Source organism: Bison bison, unplaced genomic scaffold (genome assembly GCF_000754665.1).
Source record: "Bison bison bison isolate TAMUID 2011002044 unplaced genomic scaffold, Bison_UMD1.0 scf7180017864471, whole genome shotgun sequence".
In the NCBI taxonomy this organism is placed as follows: Eukaryota; Metazoa; Chordata; class Mammalia; order Artiodactyla; family Bovidae; genus Bison; species Bison bison.
Genome location: NW_011495032.1, coordinates 10715293 through 10740595, shown reverse-complemented (window position 1 = coordinate 10740595; position 25303 = coordinate 10715293). Strand labels below are relative to the sequence as shown.

Sequence of the window (25303 nt, the reverse complement as noted above, 5' to 3'; positions counted from 1 at the left end):
TTTTTCCCCCAGTGCCTAATTGGTTCCCAGGATATGGAGGATAGGCCAGTAGGCTGGAAATCTGGTAAACTATAGCAATTCAAGCAGAAAGATAGTCTGCTGGGTGACTTTCTTCTTGCTTGGAGGAGGTCAGTCTTTGTTTTGTTGAGCCTTCAGCTGATTGGATAAGGCCAATCTGGCTTTTTGGAGGGCAATCTGCTTTATTCAAAGGGCACTGATTTAAATATTAGTCTTATTTAAAAATCCTCTTCACAGAAGTATTCATGATAATGTCTGATATCATCTGCACATCATGACTCAACCAATCTGATATTTCACTCACCACATTTTTGTGTATCAACAACACACACTTCCCGCACAGGTACTTTGGATGTTCACTCATTCCAGCTTCTTACTGTGCCCTGATCTTTCTCCACTCCTGTCTTGCTCTTTGCATTGTTTCTAGTGCCCAGCACTTCCTCACTTTCTGATGGCATCTAACTCATTCTGTGAGTCTACCTTATTCATTTTCACTAAGCAATTTAATCCCAAGTAGAACTAGATTCCTTGTTGTCTCAAATACATTCCTCCCTACTGGCCCAACTAGGCTGTTGCAGCCAAGGATGAACACGAACTTCACGTCATTGTCTAAAAGTGTCCACATTCAGGGTAAAAGACTTAGATAGAGGCATCAGATAGAGGCATGGGTCCCAGGTGTCCCTTTGAATAAAACATTACATGTTAGTATATGTCACTGTTTCTCTTAGTGGTTCACTTGTCCTTAATTATTCATCACTTGAGTGGCTTACCAACTTTGAGAGTCAGCTAGCTCTCTTAATTGTCTCTTTCATGAATGTTCCTTGAATCCATTCTAATCTCACTTTCTTTGAAGCTGCAAATGAAGGTTCTTTCTGCTTCAAATGGGAACCTAATGAACAAATTAATACTTCATATATTTGCATGGCTTGTGGATTTCATTCACTGATGCTACTTCACAACCAACTTTCATCCTTAATGAATGCAAGTAACTTTTCCCCCTGGGTTTCTTTGGACAGTTCTTTAACCGGGATATTTTCCATTTGCTCCACTGGATGTACTCTCCACCCTTCTACAGCATTCTCTGTGCCCGGGAAAGCTGACTAAAAGCCTTACCTAAGTACAGTAAGTTGTCTACAAACAAATGAGCTCCATTCTGAGAGTGAGTTCATAAGTCCAATTTGTTCATATGTCCAACAAAGTTGGCCTAGGTACCCAACTAACACAATCGGCTATATAGTACTCTACTGTAATATTGTATAAGAATAAGCAACATTTACCATCTTTTCCTGATCTTCCAGATGTTCAAGCTGGATTTAAAAAAGGCAGAGGAACCAGAGATTAAATTGCTAACAGCCATTGGCTAATAGAAAAAGCAAGAGAATTCCAGGAAAATATCTACTTCTGCTTCATTGACTATGATAAAGATTTTGACTGTGTGGATCACAACAAACTGTGGAAAATTCTTAAAGAGATAGGAATAACATGCAAATCAATCAAGTGATACAACACATTAACAAATTGAAAGATAAAATCATATAATTATCTCAATAGATTCAGAGAAAGCCTTTGACAAAATTCAACATCCATTTATGATAAAAACACTCCAGAAAGCAGGCATAGAAGTAACATGTGAAAAGTGAAAGTGAAAGTCACTCAGTTGTGTCTGACTCTTTGTGACCCTATGGACTATACAGTCCATGGAATTCTTCAGGCCAGAATACTGGAGTGGGTAGCCTTTTCCTTCTCCATGGGATCTTCCCCACTAAAGGATCGAACCTAGGTCTCCCACATTGCAGGCAGATTCTTTACCAGCTGAGCCACAAGGGAAGCCCATACCTCAACATAATAAAAGCCATATATGATAAAACTGTAGCAAACATTATCCTCAATGGTGAAAAGCATTTCCCTTAAAGTCAGGAACAAGACAATGGTGCCCACTTTCATCACTACTATTCAACATAGTTTTGGAAGTTTTAGCCACAGCTATCAGAGAAGAAAAAGAAATAAAAGAAATCCAGATTGGAAAAGAAGAAGTAAAACTCTCACTGTTTGCAGATGACATGATCCTCTACATAGAAAACCCTAAAGACATCACCAAAAAATTACTAGAGCTAATCAATAAATATAGTAAATTTGCAGGATATAAAATTAATACACAAAAACCCTTTGCATTACTGTACACTAACCATGAGAAAACAGAAAGAGAAATTAAGGAAACAATTCCATTCATCATTGTGATGAAAAGAATGAAATACTTAGGAATAAATCTACCTAAAGAAACCAAAGACCTATATATAGAAAACTATAAAACACTGATGAAAAAAATCAAAGATGACACAAATAGAGAAATCTACCATGTTCATGGATTGGAAGAATCAATATAGTGATAATAAGTATACTACACAAAGCAATCTATAGATTCAATGGAATCCCTATCAAGCTACCAATGGTATTTTTCACAGAACTAGAATAAATAATTTCATAATTTGTATGGAAATACAAAAGAACCTAGAATATCCAAAGCATTCTTGAGAAAGAAGAATGGAACTGGAGGAATCAACCTGCCTGACTTCAGACTATACTACCAAGCTACAGTCATCAAGACAGTATGGTACGGGCACAAAGACAGAAATATACATCAATAGAACAAAACAGAAAGCCCAGAGATACATTCATGCACCTATGGACACCTTATCTTTGACAAAGGAGGCAAGAATATACAATGGAGAAAAGACAATCTCTTTAACAAGTGATGTTAGGAAAACTGGCCAACTACCTGTAAAAGAATGAAACTAGAACACTTTCAAACACCGTACACAAAAGTAAACTCAAAATGGATTAAAGATCTAAATGTAAGACCAGAAACTGTAAAACTCTTAGCATAAAATATAGACAAAATACTCTCTGACATAAATCACAGCAGGATCCTCTATGACTCACCTCCCAGAGTAATGAAAATAAAAGCAAAAATAAACAAATGGGACCTAATTAAACTTAAAAGCTTTTTCACAATGCTGGAAACTATAACCAAGGTGAAAAGACAGCCTTCAGAATGGGAAAAAATAATAGCAAATGAAGCAACTGACAAATAATTAATCTCAAAAATATACACGCAGCTCATGCAGCTTAATTTCAGAAAAATAAATGACCCAATCAAAAAATGGGCCAAAGAACTAAACAAACATTTCTCCAAAGCAAACATACAGATGGCTAACACACACATGAAAAGATGCTCAACATCACTCATTATCAGAGAAATGCAAATCAAAACCACAGTGAGGTACCATCTCATGCCGGTCAGAATGGCTGCTGTCAAAAAGTCTACAAACAACAAATGCTGGAGAGGGTGTGGAGAAAAGGAACCCTCTTACACTGTTGGTGGGAATGAAAACTAGTACAGCCAGTATGGAGAACAGTGTGGAGATTCCTTTAAAAACTGGAAATAGAATGGCCATACAAGCCAGCAATCCCACTGCTGGGCATACACACTGAGGAAACCAGAATTGAAAGACACATGTGTACCCCAAAGTTCATCGCAGCATTGTTTGCAATAGCTAGGGCATGGAAGCAACCTAGATGTCTGTCAGCAGATGAATGGATAAGAAAGCTGTAGTACATATGCACAATGAAATACTACTCAGCTATTAAAAAGAATGTATTTGAATCAGTTCTAATGAGGTGAATAAAACTGAGCCTATTATTCAGAGTGAAGTCAGAAAGAAAAACACCAATATGGTATATTAATGCATATATATGGAATTTAGAAAGAGGTAATGATGACCCTATATGCAAGACAGCAAAAGAGACACAGATATAAAGAACAGACCTTCGACTCTGTGGGAGAAAGAAGGCAAGGGTGGGATGATTTGAGAGAATAGCATTGAAACATGTATATTACCATATGTGAAATAGATCACCAGTCCAAGTTCAATGTATAAAACAGGGCACTCAATGCTGATGCACCGGGACAACCCTGAGGGATGGGATGGGGAGGGAGGTGAGAGTGGGGATTCAGGATGGGAGACATATGTACACCCATGGCTTATTCATGTCAATGTATGGCAAAAACCACTACAGTATTGAAAAGTAATTAGCCTCCAATTAAAATAAATACATTAATTAAAAAGAAAGAGAGGTGGGGATACCAGACTACCTTACCTGCCTCCTAAGAAATCTGTATGGAGGACAAGAAGCAACAGTTAGAACCTGACATGGAACAATGGACTGGTTCCAAATGGGGAAAGGAGTATGCCAAGGCTGTATATTGCCACCCTGCTTATTTAACTTGTATGCAGAGTACATCCTGCAAAATGCCAAGCTGGATGAAGCACAAACTGGAATCAAGTGTGCCAGGAGAAATATCAATAACCTCAGATATCCACACAACATCACCTTATGGCAGACAGCAAAGAAGAACTAAAGAGCATCTTGATGAAAGAGCAGAGTGAAAAAGTTGGCTTAAAACTCAACATTCAAATAATGAAGATCATGGCATCTGGTCCCATCTACTTATGGCAAATTGATGGGGAAACAATGGAAACAGTGACAGACTTTATTTTCTTGGGCTCCAAAATTACTGCAGATGGTGACTGCAACCATGAAATTAAAAGACACTTGCTCCTTGGAAGAAAAGCTATGACCAACCTAGACAGCATATTAAAAAGCAGAGACATCACTTTGCCAACAAAGGTCCATGTAGTCAAAGCTATGGTTTTTCCAGTAGTCATGTATGGATGTGAGAGTTGGACTATAAAGAAATCTGAGTGCTGAAGAATTGATGATTTTGAACTGTGGTGTTGCAGAAGACTCTTGAGAGTCCCTTGGACTACAAAAAAATCAAACCAATCAATCCTAAAAGATATCAGTCTTAAACATTCATTGGAAGGCCACCTAATTCCAAGAACTGACTCACTGGAAAAGATCCTGATGCTGAGAAAGATTGAAGGCAGGAGGAGAAGGGGATGACAGAGGATGAGATATTTGGATGGCATCACCATCTCAATGGACATGAGTTTGAGCAAGCTCCTGGAGTTGGTGATAGACAGGGAAGCCTGATTTGCTGCAGTCCTTGGAGTTGCAAAGAGTCGGTCATGATTGAGTGAGGTGACTGACTGACCATATTTTCACCTCACTCCACTCTCTCGTTTCTATCATTATCACTGAGCAGTTAGCAGTTCCAGCTACATTGCTGCTGCTTTTATGCTTGCTTCTGGACATTCTGGGCTTGAAGTAAAGATAGTGAACTACTGTACTGTATATAGTACAGTACAGTAAAGTACATAAAAGTGCAACCACTTGTAGAGGATGCATGGCAATGCATGCCAGACACCTGAACTAAGTTACATGATGGACATGCAAAAACAGGTTCACTTCTTTGAAAGTTTGCAACTTGAACGTTAGAATGTAGAGAACTTACAGTACTCTTGCCTTCTAAAATCTAGCAGAATTTGCTACATGAAGATGTAGGAAAGAGACTGAAAGGCACAAGGATAGACTGAAGTTATTCCACAGGCTCCTTGCTGGCTTTTGCCACGCTGGAGGTCACAGCTGTCTTAAGGCACAGATTCTTCGCATCCTGACCTCCTTTCTGCTCTGGCCACACTCCTTCCCCTCATCTGAATAAGCCTGACAGTGGTAAAAGTTCCTTTGTTAAAAGGTCTGTAGTATAGTGTATTTCCCTAATTTCTTCTTGTGCATTCACCCCTTTTTAAACAGCCCCTAAAGTAAGCAATCCATTTTCTAGATCCAGTCCTCCAGAGTAGAAAACAGTGCCAAAAACTATCTATAACCTGAAAACTGGCTTGTTGTTGGTGCTCGGAAAATTGTTCAAATATGGATGTCCCTTTAAAAAACTAAAAATAAAGCTATGACCCTACAATCCCACTTCTGGGCATATGTCTGGAAACAAAAACATGGTCCAAAAAGTTACATATACTCCATTGTTCATTGCAGCACTGTTTATAATAACCAAGACATGGAAGCAAACTAAATGTCCCTTGACAACGGAATGGATAAAGAAAACAGGACATATACACAATGGAATATTACTCAGCTATCAAGAATGAATTAGTGTCATTTGCAACAACATGGATGGACCTAGAGATTGTCCCAGTGAGTGAAGGATGTAAAACAGAAAAGCAATAATACCCTATGGCATCCCTTATATGTGGAATCTAAAAAGAAGTAATATAAATTAACTTATTTGCAAAACACAAAAAGATTCATAGTCTTAAGAGAATGAACTCGTGGTTGCTGGGGGAAAGGATGAGGGTAGAGATAGTTAGGGAGTTTGAAATGGACTGGTACACTCTACTGTATTTTCAATGGATGACTACTGTGTAGTATAGGAAACTCTGCTCAATGTTATGTGGCAACCCAGATGGGAGGAGAGTTTGGGGAAGAATGGACACACGTGTATGTGTGACTGTGTCCCTTTGCAGTCCATCTGAAACTATTACAATGTTGTTAATCAGCTATCCTCCAATGCAAAATAAAAAGTTAAAAGTAAGAAAAGTTTTCTTCTTTCCTTTGGAGATAGGTAAATAGTCTGGCATGCTCAAGAATTATCTGTGATAAAAAATTGAGTTTGGGATTAGCATATACACACTACTATATATAAAATAGATAACAAGGTCCTACTGTATATTCTGTAATAACCTATATGGGAAAAGAATCTGAAAAAGAATGGGTATATGTATACGTATAACTTACTCTGCTGTATACCTGAAACTAACACAACACTATAAATCAACTATACTCCAATTAAAAAATAAAAAGTAAATTGAAGAAAAATCTTTATTTTCCCTAAAATTAAGATAGCAGATTTCCTTGCTGACAAACTGTAGTTCAGATGACGGATTTTCAAAAACTTCTGTTTTGTTCCTATTCAAGTGAGTTTTATCTTTTAATTTTTTAGTCATTCAGTTTCATGTATTTTCCAAATGTTCTAAACCAGAAACTCATCTGGTGAGTTTGGGCCCAAGAAATGTGCAGGATCAAGGTCCCTTGGAACCTTGTTCTGACATTCATTTGCTCTTCCTGGAAATGCCATCCTTTGTGTCTTTTTTTGGTCACTTCCTACTCTCCATCCAGGTCTTAGAGACATTACCTGTGTGCCTGATAGCTCTTCCAGGAGAGGCTGGGCTAGGTGCCCCTACTGCATGCTCTCAGCACACAGCACACAGGTACACCCTTGACAAGACGTTTTCATTACCACTGTGTCTTTTCCATGATTAGCCTGTAAAGGAGACTGAAACGATACTGTTCTGTGCTGAATTGTGTCCCCGAAAATGATCTCTTGAATACCTAATCCTCTGCACCTGTGAATATGCAAGGCTTTAATGAGAAATAGATTCTTCACAAGGGTAATCAAATTAAGATAATATCATACTCCATTAGGTTGGACCCTAATCCAACATGACTGGTGTCCCTATAAGAAGAAAAGAAAAAGATACACAGATGAATAAAAGGAAATGGTTACATGTGATGTGGTGGTCACATGGAACCAGGGAGACAGTCTTCAAGAGGCAGAGACAGGGGCTACTGCTAGGAGCCCAGAAGTGCCCACGGGTCAGGCAAACTGCCAGATGCTAAGAAGAGGCCGGGAAGGACTGAGTCTCCCCAAAAGGTATAAGAGTGGTTGGGCCTTGCTAGCACCTAGGTTTTATTCTTCTACCCTTGAGAACTGTGAGACAACACACTCCTGGGGTTGTTATAGCCGTCAATCTGTGAAATGTTGTTAGAGCAGCACAAAGACACTGAGGCAGACACACTGTGCATCCTTTGCAGTTTGCACATGCAGTGCCTGAAATGTACACATTTAAATTGAACCAAAATGAACTGTACATCATTTAGAGATAAGCTAAAAGCAGGGCAAACATGTATTCCTGAAGAAACATACTCTGTCTTTCTCATCTATAACTTCACTCAGTCCTCCATCTAAACACTGGGCCTTCCGTCTCTCCCACCCCCTAGTCCTGTGGTAAAAAGCGAAAGTGAAGTCCTGTCTGACTCTTTTCGATCACATGGACCATAGCCTACTAGGCTCCTCCATCCATGAGATTTTCCCAGCAAGAGTACTGGAGTGGGTTGCCATTTCCTTCTCCAGGGGATCTTCCCAACCCAGGGATTGAACCCGGATCTCCCGCATTGGAGGCAGATGCTTTACCGTCTAAGCCACACAGGGAAGCCCAGTCCTGTAGTGAAGTTACTTAGAATATAGCCTTGGGTATGGCACCCTGTTGAAATCTGTACAAGCCTACATTTAGTCCACCCTACACATCAGCTTAATAGTTTCTCCTATAATTTGCCCTACCATCCCAGGCAGAGATCACACTGCTTTCCACCAAAAGGGGTACTTGGGGACCTCATCTCCCAAAGATTACCCTGTAGTAGGTGAGATGCTGTTAAGTTACCTAAGTCGGGCCTGACTCTTTGCAAACCTATGGACCATAGCCCACCAGGCTCCTCTGTCCATGGAATTCTCCAGGCAAGAACACTGGAGTAGGTTGCTATGCCCTCCCTCCTCCAGGGGATCTTCCCAACCAAGGGACTGAACCTGCATCTCTTAAGTCTCCCACACTGCAGGTTCTTTGCCACTACAGACTTAAATTTCCCAGGAGGGGTAAAATGCCACCTCATCTGTAGAAATGGGTAGCATACACTGTAAAGAGACACATTGTATCTGGGATTCAGATTTACAGTTTTCCATAAATAAAACCTGTTCATCACCCTCAAGATATCCATTTACAAGTGTCTTCAGACTTACGAGAAACTTTTCTTTTTCCCTTTCTTTTGAAACTCAAATGATCTCTCTGAGCCCCCAGGGAACCCCACCCACCCACCCACCCAATGATGTCTCAGGGAGTTCTAAATGAGGAAGACCTGTGGGACCACTTGGCTCCAGATTCTTATTTTGGAAATGCACAGTCAGGCCAAAGCACTCAGCCAACTGGCACAAGGAAGAGAAGAGAGAGAACCCAGGTTGCCTGCCTCCCAGCATTGTTCATACTTTCTGTGTTATGACCTCAGGAATGCCTCTGAAAAGTGTGGGAACCAGTAGCTTTGTGCTTTTAAAAACCACAGTGAACATGTGTCCCCCACCCTGTTCACTCTGGACATGTACACCCATAGCTGATTCATGTCAATGTATGGCAAAAAACCACTACAATATTGTAAGGTAATTAGCCTCCAATTAAAATAAATAAATTAATTAAAAAAAAAAAACAGAGTGAGACACAGAGCATGTCTTCTCTGACAACTTCCACCTTCCCTCTCCTCCATCCCTGGCTCCCTCCCTCCCTTGTGCATCCCTTTCTTCCTTGAAGCACTTTGTCACACTTATCCTGTGTCATAAGTCAGTCTCATTTAATAACATTTAAGAACACTTAACATTCACAAACAAAAAAAATGTACTTGATTACCATTATATTATGCATTAAAAATTTTTGTCAGTTAAATATGAGAATTATATAATTCAGCCTACACAGAATTTGGCTTCTATTTCTACAAGTATCTTTAGGAAAACAAAAACCAAACCAAACACCTATATATTTGCAATTGATGTGACCAAAAAGCATATTTCAAAGAATTCCTCAATCATGCACAAAACAGCCTATCAATTTTGGGACATAACTCAGAGGCCTTGATGCCTTTAGCACCATATCAGCAAAACAGCAAACTTTAATATAAGTAAACATTCATCTTTAGCCACTCATGAACAAATATCAAACATAAATCCTGAGAGAAATCTTTCCAAAGAGGGATAGAGCATTTCATGTAAATGAGACACATGAATCAGTCATACATGGTATGTTATTATATTTATATTATTTGGGGGAGTTAAATTTGTCAAGCTATATTCAACATATATATATATATATACTTTAATAAAAATAGGATTAGTCTGTGCTTATCTATTAAATTCATAATATAAAATATATATCTAAAAACATAAACATTCATAGAAAAACACACATATACATTTATATTTAAAAAGCCCCAAGGAAAATCTAATAATAAAATATCAATAGCAATCTCTTGATTGTGGTTTATACATGACCTTATATTTCTTCACACTTTTTTTTCCCCTTAAATTTTCTGTAATTAGCATTGATTACTTTTATTACAAAAATAAAAACAGGGTTTCAAGCAAAATAAAAGCAATACAAAGTATCCAATTAATGTTTCAGTGATATAGATTATTGCTGCACCAGAAGGTTTTGCTTGCTTCCTGAGTCTTGACTATAACTTTCAGGATTTATTGTCTAGCAGGTCATGAAATTCTCATATGCTCTTTCCTTCTATGTAATATATAGAGAGTTAAAAGTATCTACCCAGATTTTTGTTGCAAAGAATTAAAAGACATGATATCTGCAAACTCTCAGTTCAGTTCCCAAAGATGGCAGGAGCTGAGTAATTGATGCCATGACCAAAAATCCTATTATTATATGTCACACCCATCATTCAGCTGACACTGATCTCTTTTGCCTCATTCTGTAACCAAATCACTTCCTCCATTTTTTCAAATTGTGGACTGAGGACAAATTACATCAGAATCACTTGAAAAGCTCAGTAAAATGCATTTACTGAATTTAGAATTTCTGACTCTGGGAAGTCTATTTTTAACATTATTCCCCAGAGATTCATATGTTAATTAAATTTGGAAAATAACCAAGATCTACTAAGAAGTCTACTTCTTGACCAGGTTGTTGAACATTACAGGCTGGCATAACCATGAAAAGAAAACAGTAACACAGTTTCTAATTATGTCATAGGGCTATTGAGAAGCAGTTAGCATACATTTTGGAGAAATGAAGTATTATGGAAATGGAATGAAATGACACACAATTCCATGTAACTAGCATTTTCTGCAGAAAAAGTGTGGTCCTTTGTATTCAGATGGGCAAATTATTGCTAAATGCCCTTCATCACTGTTTTGGCAATGGTTTGTTTACATTTCTACCTGTAATATTGCATGCTGTTTTTCCTGATTTTACTGCCTATGAATGACAATGACTATGTCTTATTTCTCTGAATATCCTGGGTCCCCAGGACAGTGTTTGGCTATGGAAAGAGCTCCACAGATGTGATGCGGTTACCCAGTTGCAATAGAGCCTGGGGCCTAAGGACTGAAAGAGCCTTGATAGACTCCTACTTTTCTGCTTCATTACATGATTCTGCTGGCATTTTCAAAGGCCAGTGCTCAAAACAAACAAACCAAAAATGTGTATGTGCTGATTAACAATATTCACAACAGAGTACTCATATTGCTATATTTTTAAATAACTATTACACCAGGTTGTGGTGTGGAATTGTTTTTTTTTTTTTAAAGAATAAATTAGTAATCACATGCTGTTTCCATATAGTAACTGGCTCTTAATATGTCCTTAGACTACTTTTAGAAAGAAGTTACAAGAGGTTATGAGATTGCCAGGGAAAATAGAATTATCCCAGGTTTTGATTAGGCATCTGCAGGATAACTGGTCAGTTGCACTAATATAGAAGATTTTGTTTAATCCCCCCAACTCTGAGAGGCTTTCTTTTTGTTTTTGACTTCTAAGAGAGAAATGACCTTGGTTAGCTCTGCAAAATATGCTTGATAATTAATCCTTGGTTCAGTGGAACCTTGTCAAGACCATTATCACATTCTCTTCTCTCATGAAAATAAAATAGTTGCTAATTCCTATTATTTACCTAAATACAATCTCCCCTCTGAAGTTGGTCTTTAATTTTTTTTTTTATTTATACAAGTGTTCCCTTCCAGTGGGTTTTCCTTTGCTGTGTACCATCACGTAACGACATGAAGCATGAGTGGGAATTTTACACCCTTACCTGTGATGTTGCAGTACACTTGGAAAGGTCCCAGGGGGCCGCTGCCATCTGAGTCGATATAGAAGAAACCAGCCGTGTTGCCTTGGTGCCTGTACACCTCGCAGGATTGCTCATAGAGGGCTGGAAAGACATAAAGGCAGCAGAGAGGAAACTTTGCTTGGTTCTGCATGTCCCTTTGGAGGATCAGTAACTCTTACTGTATTGACTTCCAATTGTGATTTCTTTCCCGTCTCCTATAATCTTATTTCCCTCTAAGCCTTCAGAAACAAGTAGCCCAATGTTTGATGGAACTGTCTCCAGCATTCATCCTAATACCCATTCTTCTCAACAGCTCCTAGGTTACAGTCTCTAAAAAATCTCCCCTTTCCTATTATACAGCCCTTCCCTATGCTGATGTATTGTCCTTCACCTACACTCACACAGCTGTGAAGCTAGGACATCATACACTATTCCATCTCCTGCAATGGTTACAGAATCTAAGTGGTGACTGAGTGCAGTTTGCGGCTGTGTTTCATCACCTAGTAGGCTGTCACACTCACAATGGGATACAAAAAATTAAAAATGTACAAATAATAGATGCTAGAGAGGTTGTGGATAAAAAGGAGCTCTATGACACTGTTGATGGGAATATAAAAGGCTTCCCTGGTGGCTCCTGGGGTCTCCTTCCAGCCTGCAATGTAGGAGACTCAGGTTCTATTCCCCCAGATGTGAAGATCCCCTGGAGAAGGGAATGGCTACCCACTCCAGTATTCTTGCCTAGAGAATCCTATGGACAGAGGAGCCTGGTGGGTTATAGTCCAGAGGATCACAAAGAGTCAGACACGACTGAGGAACTAAAACTTTTACTTTCATGAAGGAGAACAGTATGGAGGTTCCTTAGAAAACTAAAAATATGCTCTAAAAATAGAGCTACCATAAGATCGAGAAATCGCACTAATAAAGTAAAATGACATTATCTTATCTCTGTATACCCAGAGCTCAGAACAATAACTATCACCCAATAGGTTCATGTAGGGAAAGAGGAAATTAGCCACGGTGGCATGGTCAGGCCCTTTTGCCCCATAGCTTCTCGCTCTTGCTGCACATTTTGAAATAGTGACTATGTAAAAGCTGAGATCACTTACAGCACTACACATGCGCATCAGGAGGTACTCACTTGGTCACAGGTGGCTGTGCATGGTACGGCTGTATGAGCTTCACCATAAAAGCCCTGACTGCTGCCACATTGAGACTACATTGGAGTGACACCATGGTTATGTTATAAGAAGTTATGCTATGGTTCCATTATGGCTATATTATAGTTAGGTTATGGTTGCTGCTACAGGCGCTGTGTCAGCCAGGAGAGAGGCTGTGTTATGACTGCCATGCCTGACAAGAGAGAATAAATGTGTCTACAGTTCCTATGGCTCCTGGATTCTCCTTCCAGCCTCTTAGCTCACACCTTGCCTATCCTGGATTCAGCGAAGAGTACTAACAGTGTGAACAGCAAGACGATTGGCATCACAAACAGGATCATCAAAGATACAGTGCCCAGTAAAGTTTAATTCAGTTTGACTTAAGAAGCATTTACTGAGTCCTTCATATATGTCAACACTGTGGTAGCCAGTGAGTAACAGACCAAGGATAAGCCAGAGTGTCTGTGCCTTGGGAGGTTACAACCTGGTTACAGCCACAAAGACCCTTATGTGTTCAAAGAGAGGCAGACACAGCTGTCCTGAGATGGGACACTTTGAGCAATCTGCAGATAAAAGAAATTTATAAATCTCATTTCACCACATGAATGAAGCTGGTGGGGTGGAAAGCAGGCATCTGCCATCTCATGCATGAGAAAATAGAATGTCATTGGATGCTTGAAACAAAATAACATAGCTCAGAGCAGTAGGTACACATCTAATTATGTCATCCTCCATGCCTAAAACACTTCAGTGGCTCCTAACAACTTTAAAGGTAGAGCAACAACTCCTCGCCTTAGACAACGTGCCCCTGTGACTAATACCCCGTCCCAGGAACACGAAGCTGCAGTTTGTCACAATCAAGTGTGAGGGCTGCCTCAAATAATTCATTACCAATAAAGTTCTAAAGCTTCAGAGGCTTTGACTTTGTATAAATTAGAGTGATTTCAAGGTGATCCTTGTTCTCATGTAATTCTCCCTTGAAGTCATGTACTGTTTCTAAGGCTGGGGGGCCGATGGGAAGATGAAAGCTTGTACCCTACATACTAAGCATGACATATAGCTTATTTCTATTGGCTTAAACTGATAACACACCATGGTGTGTGTCACACATATGAAAATATGCACAGCAACCTCTAAAATAACTCACCTAATCAGCACTTCTTGAAATCCATACCCTCCCCACGAGTATAGGCTGGAATTAAAGATTTGCTTCTAACCAAATATGATGTCATTTTCAAGAGCAGATTGTAAAAAGACAAGTAGTTTCCATCTTGGGTGCTTTTGAAGTACAAGCTTTCAGAGATGCCAACTGCTAGGTCCTGAAGAAGCCCTTTGAAGGGATCCACAGGGTGAGTCTGGGAGCTCCTGAGGCATGTTGTGTACGTGAGATCCAAAGATCTCTAGAGTTAAACACCTGTGTGACAACAGACCCTTAAGACTGAACCAGAACTACTCAGCCAAGTAGCTTAAGGACCCAGACAAAAATGGGTCCTTTTAATCTGATAATGTCCATTGCCTCCAGTTTTGCTCAATTGTGCAGCAATACATAGCTAATAAAGCTTCAAAGCATTAATTGTCTCATGTGGTTATAGGTATAAAGTGAGTCTATGTCATATAATTGTAGTAAGGATTCAGAGATAATCCATATACAACACTTAGCATAGTACATGACACATAGGAAGAACTTGATGAATATAAACTATCATTATTAAGTTATTTCATGCTATGTTTCCTCTTCTTTTTTTGGTCAATTTTCTGCTTATTTGATTTTTTTCCCACTTTTTGTAATGAATCAATTAGTGCCTATCAAGAAAAACCAATAGGCGCTACCTCCCTTCTGTGCAGAGGCTATGACATTTATTTCTCAGTTTATTCTTTGGGTATTAAATATTTTATCTCTCAATTGCATGTCCATATTACTACTTATAATATATTTATAGGTTATCTATTTGTTTATCAATGGGAAAGATGAGAACTTATCTTTTTCATCATGTCTTTCCACATGCAAAGAATTTTCTGTTTCCCTATACTTCCAATATAGGAGGATTGCAATTTTAGCTAGATCAGTAATCACTGTTTATGGTAAAACAACAATATGCATGATATTCACAAATAGCAAGCATAATAGTGTGGTTGTGTTTCCTGAACAAAATTTTCTTTTCCTTGAAATTAATGATTGTCTCATTATCTCTGTCATAGCCCTTATTTTTATCTACACATATATCACAAATTTAACTCCAGACTTACTAACAACTCTCCAAAATACTTTCCAAAATATTCAGGTAATAACTACTTTAAATATATACCTTGGAGAAAGAAAAGGGGAGAGTAAACAGTCAAAAAGCTAGGCTTTTCTGAATATATCATATTTCAAAATTTGAAATGATATATTTTAAATAACTAAAAAACAAAATTAAACATATTATTAGAAAATTTATGACATGCAATTCCTAAATATTGAAAGGAAATTAAAATAATTTATAAATTATTTCAAGTGATATTTAAATTCAGTGTTTTCTTTTTTACTTTTTATGACCCAAAAAAGTCATATACACACTAAGAGCACAGGGAGTAAAAACAAAATAAACTTGATATCACAATCAGTTTCAATAATAATCAGTATTTGGTAATCTTATCTTTTCTCTATTGCTAGATAACAAACCACTACAGAACTGTCTTAAGACAACAATCGTTTCATGATTCTGTCCTTGATAATTGAGGCTGGGGAGTACTTGGCCAAGCTTGGACGGTCTTTATAGGGCTGCCCAATTATGTGAAGTCAGTGCAGAGTCAGAGGAACTTGTTGATCACAAGCTGGGGTACTCTCCCGCTAACATCTCTCGAAAGTCAGCAGGCACATTTCTGTGGTAAAGACTCTAAGAACAACAAGAGAGCAAGTGTTTGTCAGGCCCCTGATTGAATGATGTTTGCCAAAAAAGCAAGCCACTTAGCCAATACAATCCAAACAGAGGATCCAGGACCTGAACAGAAATGGAGCTACAGGACAGACATGCACTGTGTCACTGACCTCATAGAGCAGGTCACACTGCAGTGTGATATGAATGTAAAAGAAACATCTTACTAATAAGGCACCAAGGATTAGGGTTCATTTCCAACCTTAGTTACCCTGCAATTCCTAATGCACGGTCTCCTTAAACTTTGGTTCAGTTACTGGGAGGCCCGGTAACAAACATTTCTATTTACAGATACTGTAAATGAGTTCAAAAATATAAGGTCAAAGACATACCAGCTGGTAAGCAGTTGTTATATCATTCCTTAATTTATTAGTGGGAACACTTGACACAAATAAATTATCAGCCATCAACTAGTTGGTTTCTCTAAACTACAAGATTGCATGGGAAAAACAAGATAAATACTTGATGTTATCCCTTTAATTCATAAGTTTAAAAATACCGAAGTGGTTCCTAGTATCCTCCAAAAATGACCAGTTAGAACATTTTTAGTTTTATTATGAACTCATGGATTTAAACATGTTTGAAGTTAAAACAATAATATAACTACTAGTAAACAGCAGAGTTTTTCTAATGTTTCTGACCAAAAAGAATCTGCATGCAATTCAAGAGACCTGGGTTCAATCCCTGGGTTGAGAAGATCCCCTGAGAAGGGAATGGCTACCCACTCCAACGCTCTTGCCTGGAAAATTCCAAGGACAGAAGACCCTGGTGGACTACAGTCTATGGTGTTGCAAAGGGTCTGACATGACTGAGTGACTATCACTTTCACTATCAAACACAGGGTATAACTATCATAAAAAATTAAACATAATAAAAATCTTAATGTATATTAACTAGCCTTATCATTAATTAATACTGCTAAGGATTTATTAAACTGTTATATATATCAAGAAAAAGCTAATAACTAATTATGTTACTGACTTAACAATGGTCTCCAATATACTGATTGTTAGTACTAAGCAAATGTTTGTGGTTTGCTTTCCATGGGCTTTATTGTAGGGTTAACCGGCTGGACAACTTAGTAAGAAATCATGTTAATGTCTTTAGGGCTTCTCTCTTGGCATTGCTAGAGTCCACCATTTAAAGGAATATTTTCCATTTTATTTGGAATGTAGAAATGACACTGCAAACACATTCATTTTATGTTTGGGAGTTCAACGTAGGGCATGAGGTGCTACTGCATATAATACACATTGTCACTTATCTGCTGACTTTAGTTGTAAATATGGGGCAGCCAAGCCAACTATTACTCCAGATAGGCTAGCTCCTCCTTTAGCTTCCCTAACTTCTGGCCAGGTGCACTTTAGATATTTTATGATCACGTTGTTATTAAAGTTGAAGGTTAAGAGGTGGTAAGAGACAAGATGTTTCTATGATCAGCTGCTGACAGGACCATTAAAAAATCAATTATGTGAAGTATTAGAAGGAGATGAAGGTAAATACACATGTTTAATCCACCAACTCTTCCAGGAAGCACAAATATGACAGTTGCTGATTGAATTGTTCTTTCTCTACCACTTGCCAGTGCATTATGTAACAAATACTCTATACACATTTATTGTATGACTACTAATTTTCAGTAATTCTGGCCTTTGAGAAAACTAAACAAAAGAGTTATGGTTATGATCTCAAGTAATTCAGGGTCTCAAACTCATCAAAACTAGTCCTGATTTAGATGGAAAATTTTAATAGATACTTTTAAAAGACCAATACTTAAAAAAATAAAGAGAAAAATCATTTAAAGAGCTTCCTAAGGAAAAATACAGCAGGATCCAATGTTTCCTCAAGAGAATCCTTAAAAGAGCAGATAATTTTAATCCTTACAAATAACTGTGAAAAGAAGAAAAGCAAAAAGCAAAGGAGAAAAGGAAAGATATAAGCATCTGAATGCAGAGTTCCAAAGAATAGCAAGAAGAGATAAGAAAGCCTTCTTCAGCGATCAATGCAAAGAAATAGAGGAAAACAACAGAATGGGAAAGACCAGAGATCTCTTCAAGAAAATTAGAGATAACAAGGGAACATTTCATGAAAAGATGGGCTCGATAAAGGACAGAAATGGTATGGACCTAACAGAAGCAGAAGATATTAAGAAGAGATGGCAAGAATACACAGAAGAACTGTACAAAAAAGATCTTCATGACCCAGATAATCACGATGGTGTGATCACTCACCTAGAGCCAGACACCTTGCAATGGAAAGTCAAGTGGGCCTTAGAAAGCATCACTACGAACAAAGCTAGTGGAGGTGATGGAATTCCAGTTGAGCTATTTCAAATTCTGAAAGATGATGCTGTGAAAGTGCTGCACTCAATATGGCAGCAGATTTGGAAAACTCAGCAGTGGCCACAGGACTGGAAAAGGTCAGTTTTCATTCCAATCCCCAAGAAAGACAATGTCAAAGAATGCTCAAACTACCGCACAATTGCACTCATCTCACATGCAATGAAGTAATGCTCAAAATTCTCCAAGCCAGGCTTCAGCAATATGTGAACCGTGAACCTCCTGATGTTCAAGCTGGTTTTAGAAAAGGCAGAGGAACCAGAGATCAAATTGCCAACCTCTGCTGGATCATGGAAAAATCAAGAGGTTTCCGGAAAAACATCTATTTCTGTTTTATTGACTATGCCAAAGCCTTTAACTGTGTGGAACACAATAAACTGCGGTAAATTCTGAAAGAGATGGGAATACCAGACCACCTGATCTGCCTCTTGAGAAATTTGTATGCAGGTCAGGAAGCAACAGTTAGAACTGGACATGGACCAACAGACTGGTTCCAAATAAGAAAAGGAGTACATCAAGTCTGTATATTGTCACCCTGCTTATTTAACTTATATGCAGAGTACATCATGAGAAACGCTGGACAAGAAGAAATACAAGCTGGAATCGAGACTGCCGGAAGAAATATCAATAACCTCAGATATGCAGATGCCACCACCCTTATGGCAGAAAGTGAAGAGGAACTAAAAAGCCTCTTGATGAAAGTGAAAGAGGAGAGTGAAAAAGTTGGCTTTAAGCTCAACATTCAGAAAACGAAGATCATGGCATCTGGTCCCATCACTTTATGGGAAATAGATGGGGAAACAGTGGAAACAGTGTCAGACTTTATTTTTCTAGGCTCCAAAATCACTGTAGATGGTGACTGCAGCCATGAAATTAAAAGATGCTTACTCCTTGGAAGGAAAGTTATGACCAACCTAGAGAGCATATTGAAAAGCAGAGACATTACTTTGCCAAAAAAGGTCCATCTAGTGAAGGCTATGGTTTTTCCTGTGGTCATGTATGGATGTGAGAGTTGGACTGTGAAGAAGGCTGAGCTCCGAAGAATTGATGCTTTTGAACTGTGGTATTGGAAAAGACTCTTGAGAGTCCCTTGGACTGCAAGGAGATCCAACCAGTCCATTCTGAAGGAGATCAGCCCTGGGATTTCTTTGGAAGGAATGATGCTAAAGCTGAAACTCCAGTACTTTGGTCACCTCATGCGAAGAGCTGACTCATTGGAAAAGACTCTGATGCTGGGAGGGATTGGGGGCAGGAGGAGAAGAGGACGACAGAGGATGAGATGGCTGGATTGCATCACTGACTCGATGAACGTGAGTCTGGGTGAACTCCGGGAGTTGATGACGGACAGGGAGGCCTGATGTGCTGTGATTCAGGTGCTGTGTCCGCAAAGAGTCGGACACAACTGAGTGACTGAATTGAATTAACTGAACTGAACTTATACTTCTCCAAAAATCTTCCAAATGTGTTATATGAAATAAGCATAAAGGTGATTCTAAAACTTGACAAAGATCCCACCAAAAGAAAAAATTGCAGACTCAGTTATAAATATAGGTTTAAAAATTACAAAAATAGCAGCAAATGAAGCTCAATACAATATTTAGAAAGAACATAAAAACCAAATGGGGACTTAGTTCAAAAATGCAAGTAGGTTCAATGTAGGGAAATTTATTAGCATAGATAAAGAAATAGGTTTATTACAATAGGAAGAAAAAGGATATTATCTATCCACTCATTTAAAAGATAATTAATGTAAAAACACTTGCTAGAATTTCCCACTCAGGTCAAAAAAAGAACAATAGCAAGCATATTTTAGATTGTGTTAGAGTTTCAGCCATAGGCATTAGATAAGAAAAAACAACTGGAGGCATACAAACTAGAAAGGAAGAAATAATACTCTTTGTGGATTATCAGATTACATACCTAGAAACACTAAAATAATCAATGTAAAATTAGTACAAACAAAAGTTGTAAGCCATAAAATTAACATATGGAAATCAAAAACTTCATCTATACAGGCAACCTTAGTTTAAAAATAGAGGACACTCCTTTATGACACTGAAGGGAAGGAAGGAAAAAATGAATGAAGGAAGAAATGAAGAAGACATACAAGAAGGAAAGAGAAGGCATGAAGAAAGAAAAACGGGCAAGAAGGAAGGAAGAAAGTCAGAAAGTTAGGAAAGGAGAAAGGAAGATCTCCAAGTGTAAATTTTATGAGAAACATGTAACAGCAAAATAAGGAAACTATAGCACATGCCTAAAAACACAAATACACTTGAACATCCTCTTAAGATAAAATTTCTCTCATAATTAATGTGTACATTTAACACAAGTTTAACCAAAAGACCATTAGGTGTTTAGTTTGTGTGCTTGTTTTGTTTCTTTGTTCTAGACAAATTAATGATAATGCTCATTTGGTAGAAGAAATAAGCAAGTCAATTGAGCAAGGAAAACACTGAAAAAAAGAAGTGCTGAGGTCGGTTCTACTGGCTCTGCATCAAACGTGGATGGATGATGGATGAATGCATGGAACAAGAGAGCAATGGCCAGAACAGAATATCCAAAAGACATCCCGGTGCACAGCGAAATTTAGTATATGATAAGGGAAGGCATGACTGAAGCCATGAAATTAAAAGACACTTCCTCCTTGGAAGAAAAGCTATGACCAACCTAGACAGCATATTAAAAAGCAAAGACATTACTTTGCCCACAAAGGTCCATCTAGTCAAAGCTATGGTTTTTCCAGTAGTCAGGTATGGATGTGAGCGTTGAACAATAAAGAAATCTGAGAGTCGAAGAATTTATGCTTTTGAACTGTGGTGTTGGAGAAGACCCTTGAGCATCTGTTGGACTGCAAGATCAAACCAGTCCATCCTAAAGGAAATCAATCTTAAATATTGATTGGAAGGACTGAGGCTGAAACTGAAACTTCAATACTTTGGCAACCTGATGTGAATAACTGACTCACTGGAAAACCCTGACTCTGGGAAAGATTGAAGGCAGGAGGAGAAGGGAACGACAGAGGATGAAATGGTTCGACAGCATCACTGACTCGACAGACATGAGTTTGATCAGGCTCCAGGAGCTGGTGATGGACAGGGAAGCCTGGCGTGCTACAGTCCATGGGGTCACAAAGAGTCGGGCACAACTGAATGACTGAACTGATTGAAAGGAAGGCAGCACAAATCAACAGGGGAAAAATGACTCTTTAATAAGTGTTTCTTAGAAAATGGGGAAGCTGCATAGTAAAAGATAAAACTGGTTCCACTCCTCATACTGCAGACCAGGATAAAATTCCAAACAAAGAATTTAAATATAAAAAAATCAAATATATACGTGTATTAGAGGAAAACAAGAAAGAATTTCTTTACAAACTGGAAATGGCAAAAACTTAACTAACAATAATCCAAAATCCAAAAGCAATAAAAATAATATGGATGAACTTATTTATATAAAAAAATGTTTAATGAAACAATTTTCAGATAACATAAATTAAAAAGACAAATTGACAAACTGGGAAATATAATTTATATCATAAAGTATTAACATTTCTTATATACTTTAAAAATTAAGATAAAAATGAAGAAGTCAACAATACATGGAAACATGTTGAAGACAAGAACAGACAGTTCACAAGAAAATAAATGCAAATAAACCTAAAAGCAGGGAAAATATACCTGACATTGCTCACAATAGAATAAATGCTAATCAAAACTTGTCATTTTTCACATATCAAGTTAGCAGTAACCCAAAAGATCAAGAACATATTCCAGTATGTGGGGAAAAACACACTCCAATATATGGGTAAGGGCCATAAAAATTGTGTAAATGCTAAGTGTGAAATTTAGCATTATCTAGCAAAATTACATGGGATTTACACTTTGACCTAGAAACCTCACTTTGGTTCAAGTATCACTGGCCGTGGAACTTCCCTGGTGCTCCAGTGGCTAAGACTCCATGCTCCCAATGAAGGGAAACCCGGATTGATCCTTGGTTGGGGAAGTAGATCCCCTGTGGCAAATCTAAGATGTGGCAAAGCCACATATATATTATATATATACTATATATATATAATTATATATATAATACATAATTATATATACAATACATATAATATATATATTTTTTAAAAGAAACACTGCTCTTTCCCCACATTTTTTAATGTATTATAGACTGACTGAGGACATCTTAAATTCATATATTGAAGCCCTATCCTTTCAATGTGATAGTATTAGGAATTAGGGGCTCTGGGAGAAGTAATTAGGTCTATGTGATATCATAAGGGTAGAGCCATCACAATATGATTAGTGCCCTTATAAGAACAAGGAGAGAGACAGAAGAGTTTTCTTTCTCTGACAAGACACAGTGAGCAGAAGGCCATTCACTAGTCAGAGGACAGCTATCATTAGGAATCAAATAAGTTGGCATCTTGATCCTGGACTTTCCAACTTCCAGAACTGTGAGAAATAAATGTCTGCTATTCAGGTCACCCATTCTATGGCATTTTGCCATAGGAGGCAGAGCTGACTAAGACAAAATGCATTCATAAAGATATTTTTACATCATTTATACCAGCAAAATGAGAGAACCATCTGAAATGTCCCTATACTGGGGACTAAACTGTGGTATATCCATACCATAGAATATACGTGAGTTTGAAAATGAATGAAGCTTTGCACATAATCCTACAATGTGAGCTCCAGAATATATGGTTATGAGAGAAAAACAAAGTGGAATAAAGCATGTATAAAATGCTAATGTTTGCATAGGAAAGGAGGTACGAATTTGTCTTTTTGCTTCACAAAATAACCACATTCTATAAAAAAAAGGTGATGTATAAGGAGCAAGAGGGAAGTGGGGAAAAATAGAAATAAGACTTGTTTCAATATATTTATTTGATTGGTTTTAGTGGGCAGTTGGAGAAGCAATGGCACCCCACTCTAGTACTCTTGCCTGGAAAATCCCATGGACGGAAGACCCTGGTGGGCCGCAGTCCATGGGGTCGCTAAAAGTCGGACACAACTGAGCGACTTCACTTTCACTTTTCACTTTTATGCACTGAAGAAAGAAATGGCAACCCACTCGAGTGTTCTTGCCTGGAGAATCCCAGGGACGGGGGAGCCTGGTGGGCTGCCATCTATGGGGTCGCACAGAGTTGTACACGACTGAAGTGACTTAGCAGCAGCAGCAGCAGCAGTGGGGAGTTGTATACATATTTTACATAATTATAAGGTTATTATTTTTTTCTGCAGAGGTAGGAGAGACATTATCATGGCTACCACCTTCAAGCTAAGTTTTAAAAGTTGAGTAGGTGTTTACCATGTTGAATCAGATAGGTCCTTCTAGGCAGAGAGCAGCTTGGGCAGTCACTGTGGATGCATGAGATGTGTGTCCTTTGGGACTAAATGCCAGAGTCCTTCCTCCAGAAAATCTCCCTTTATCCAGCCTGAGTAACAAAGTCTTCCTCTCTGACCATTGGAGCCTCAGCATATATCATTCATTTCTATCCTATTTTTCATTGTGTATGGTAATCCTTGGATTCACCTTTTGGTCTCCCTGATAGATCTTAAGTTCCAAATGCACAAGAACTTTTCTCTAAATCTGAAAGGTAAACATTTAATGAATATTAGGTGAGTGTTCCCATCGCTTCTAAAGATTGAATTGACCCTAACGTGAGCAATTTTATGGCAGTTTCTTTATTCTCTGCAAAACCCATTCAAGCTAAAAACAAAGAGACCTCCATCAACTGCATATGAAATGACCTGATGTGTCTTTTACAAGAGCTAAATGGTCATTAGAAGTCATCTATAAGAGAACCATTTCATTTCCTATTGGGAAGAAGATGGAAGTGTGAAGGGAAAAAAAGAAGCTCTTTCAGTATCAAGACTTGTCTCCATTAATACTACTCAGCCATGAAAAAGAATGACATTATGACATTTGCAGCAATGCTGGAAAGATCTAGAGATTATCATACTAAGTGAAAAAAGACAAAGAAAGACAAATACCATATGATATCATTTCTATGTGGAATCTAAAATACGACACAAATGAACATATCTACAAAAAAAAGACTCAGACACAGAGAACAGACTGGTGGTTGTCAAAGGGGAGGTAGGTAGCAGTAGATTAGGAGTTTAGGATTAGCAGATACACACTATTATATAAACTATTATATAAAGAATGACTAAACAAGGCCCTACTGTATATAGCACAGGGAAGTCTACTCAATATCCTATAATAAACCACAGTGGAAAAGAAAATGAAAAATAATGTATATATATATATAACTGAATTAATTTGCTGTACTGCAGAAATTAATACATTGTAAATCAGCAAATTTGGAAAACTCAGCAGTGGCCACAGGACTGGAAAAGGTCAGTTTTCATTCCAATCCCAAAGAAAGGCAATGCCAGAGAATGCTCAAACTACTGCATAACTGCACTCATCTCACACGCTAGTAAAGTAATGCTCAAAATTCTCCAAGCCAGGCTTCAGCAATATGTGAACCATGAACTTCCTGATGTTCAAGCTGGTTTTAGAAAAGGAAGAGAAACCAGAGATCAAATTACCAACATCCACTGGATCACGGAAAAAGCAAGGGAGTTCCAGAAAAACATCTATTTCTGCTTTATTGACTATGCCAAAGCCTTTGACTGTGTGGATCACAATCAACTGTGGAAAATTCTGAAAGAGATGGGAATACCAGACCACCTGACCTGCCTCTTGAGAAACCTGTATGCAGGTCAGGAAGCAACAGTTAGAACTGGACATGGAACAGACTGGTTCCAAATAGGACAAGGAGTATGTCAAGGCTGTGTATTGTCACCCTGCTTATTTAACTTATATGCAGAGTACATCATGAGAAACGCTGGGCTGGAAGAAACACAAGCTGGAATCAAGATTGCTGGGAGAAATATCAATAACCTGAGATATGCAGATGACACCACCCTTATGGCAGAAAGTGAAGAGGAACTAAAAAGCCTCTTGATGAAAGTGAAAGAGGAGAGTGAAAAAGTTGCCTTAAAGC

The 25303-nt window shown here is 38.2% G+C and overlaps 1 protein-coding gene across 1 annotated transcript in view; it reads right to left on the bottom strand.

Annotated features, from left to right (window-relative positions):
* Window positions 1-25303, bottom strand: part of CNTNAP5 (contactin associated protein-like 5) — a 1037136-nt gene that overhangs the window by 329739 nt on the left and 682094 nt on the right. The window contains exon 12 of the mRNA XM_010860827.1: window positions 11851-11970. Within this exon, the coding sequence (XP_010859129.1) occupies window positions 11851-11970 (120 nt within the window). The remainder of the gene's footprint in view (window positions 1-11850; window positions 11971-25303) is intronic.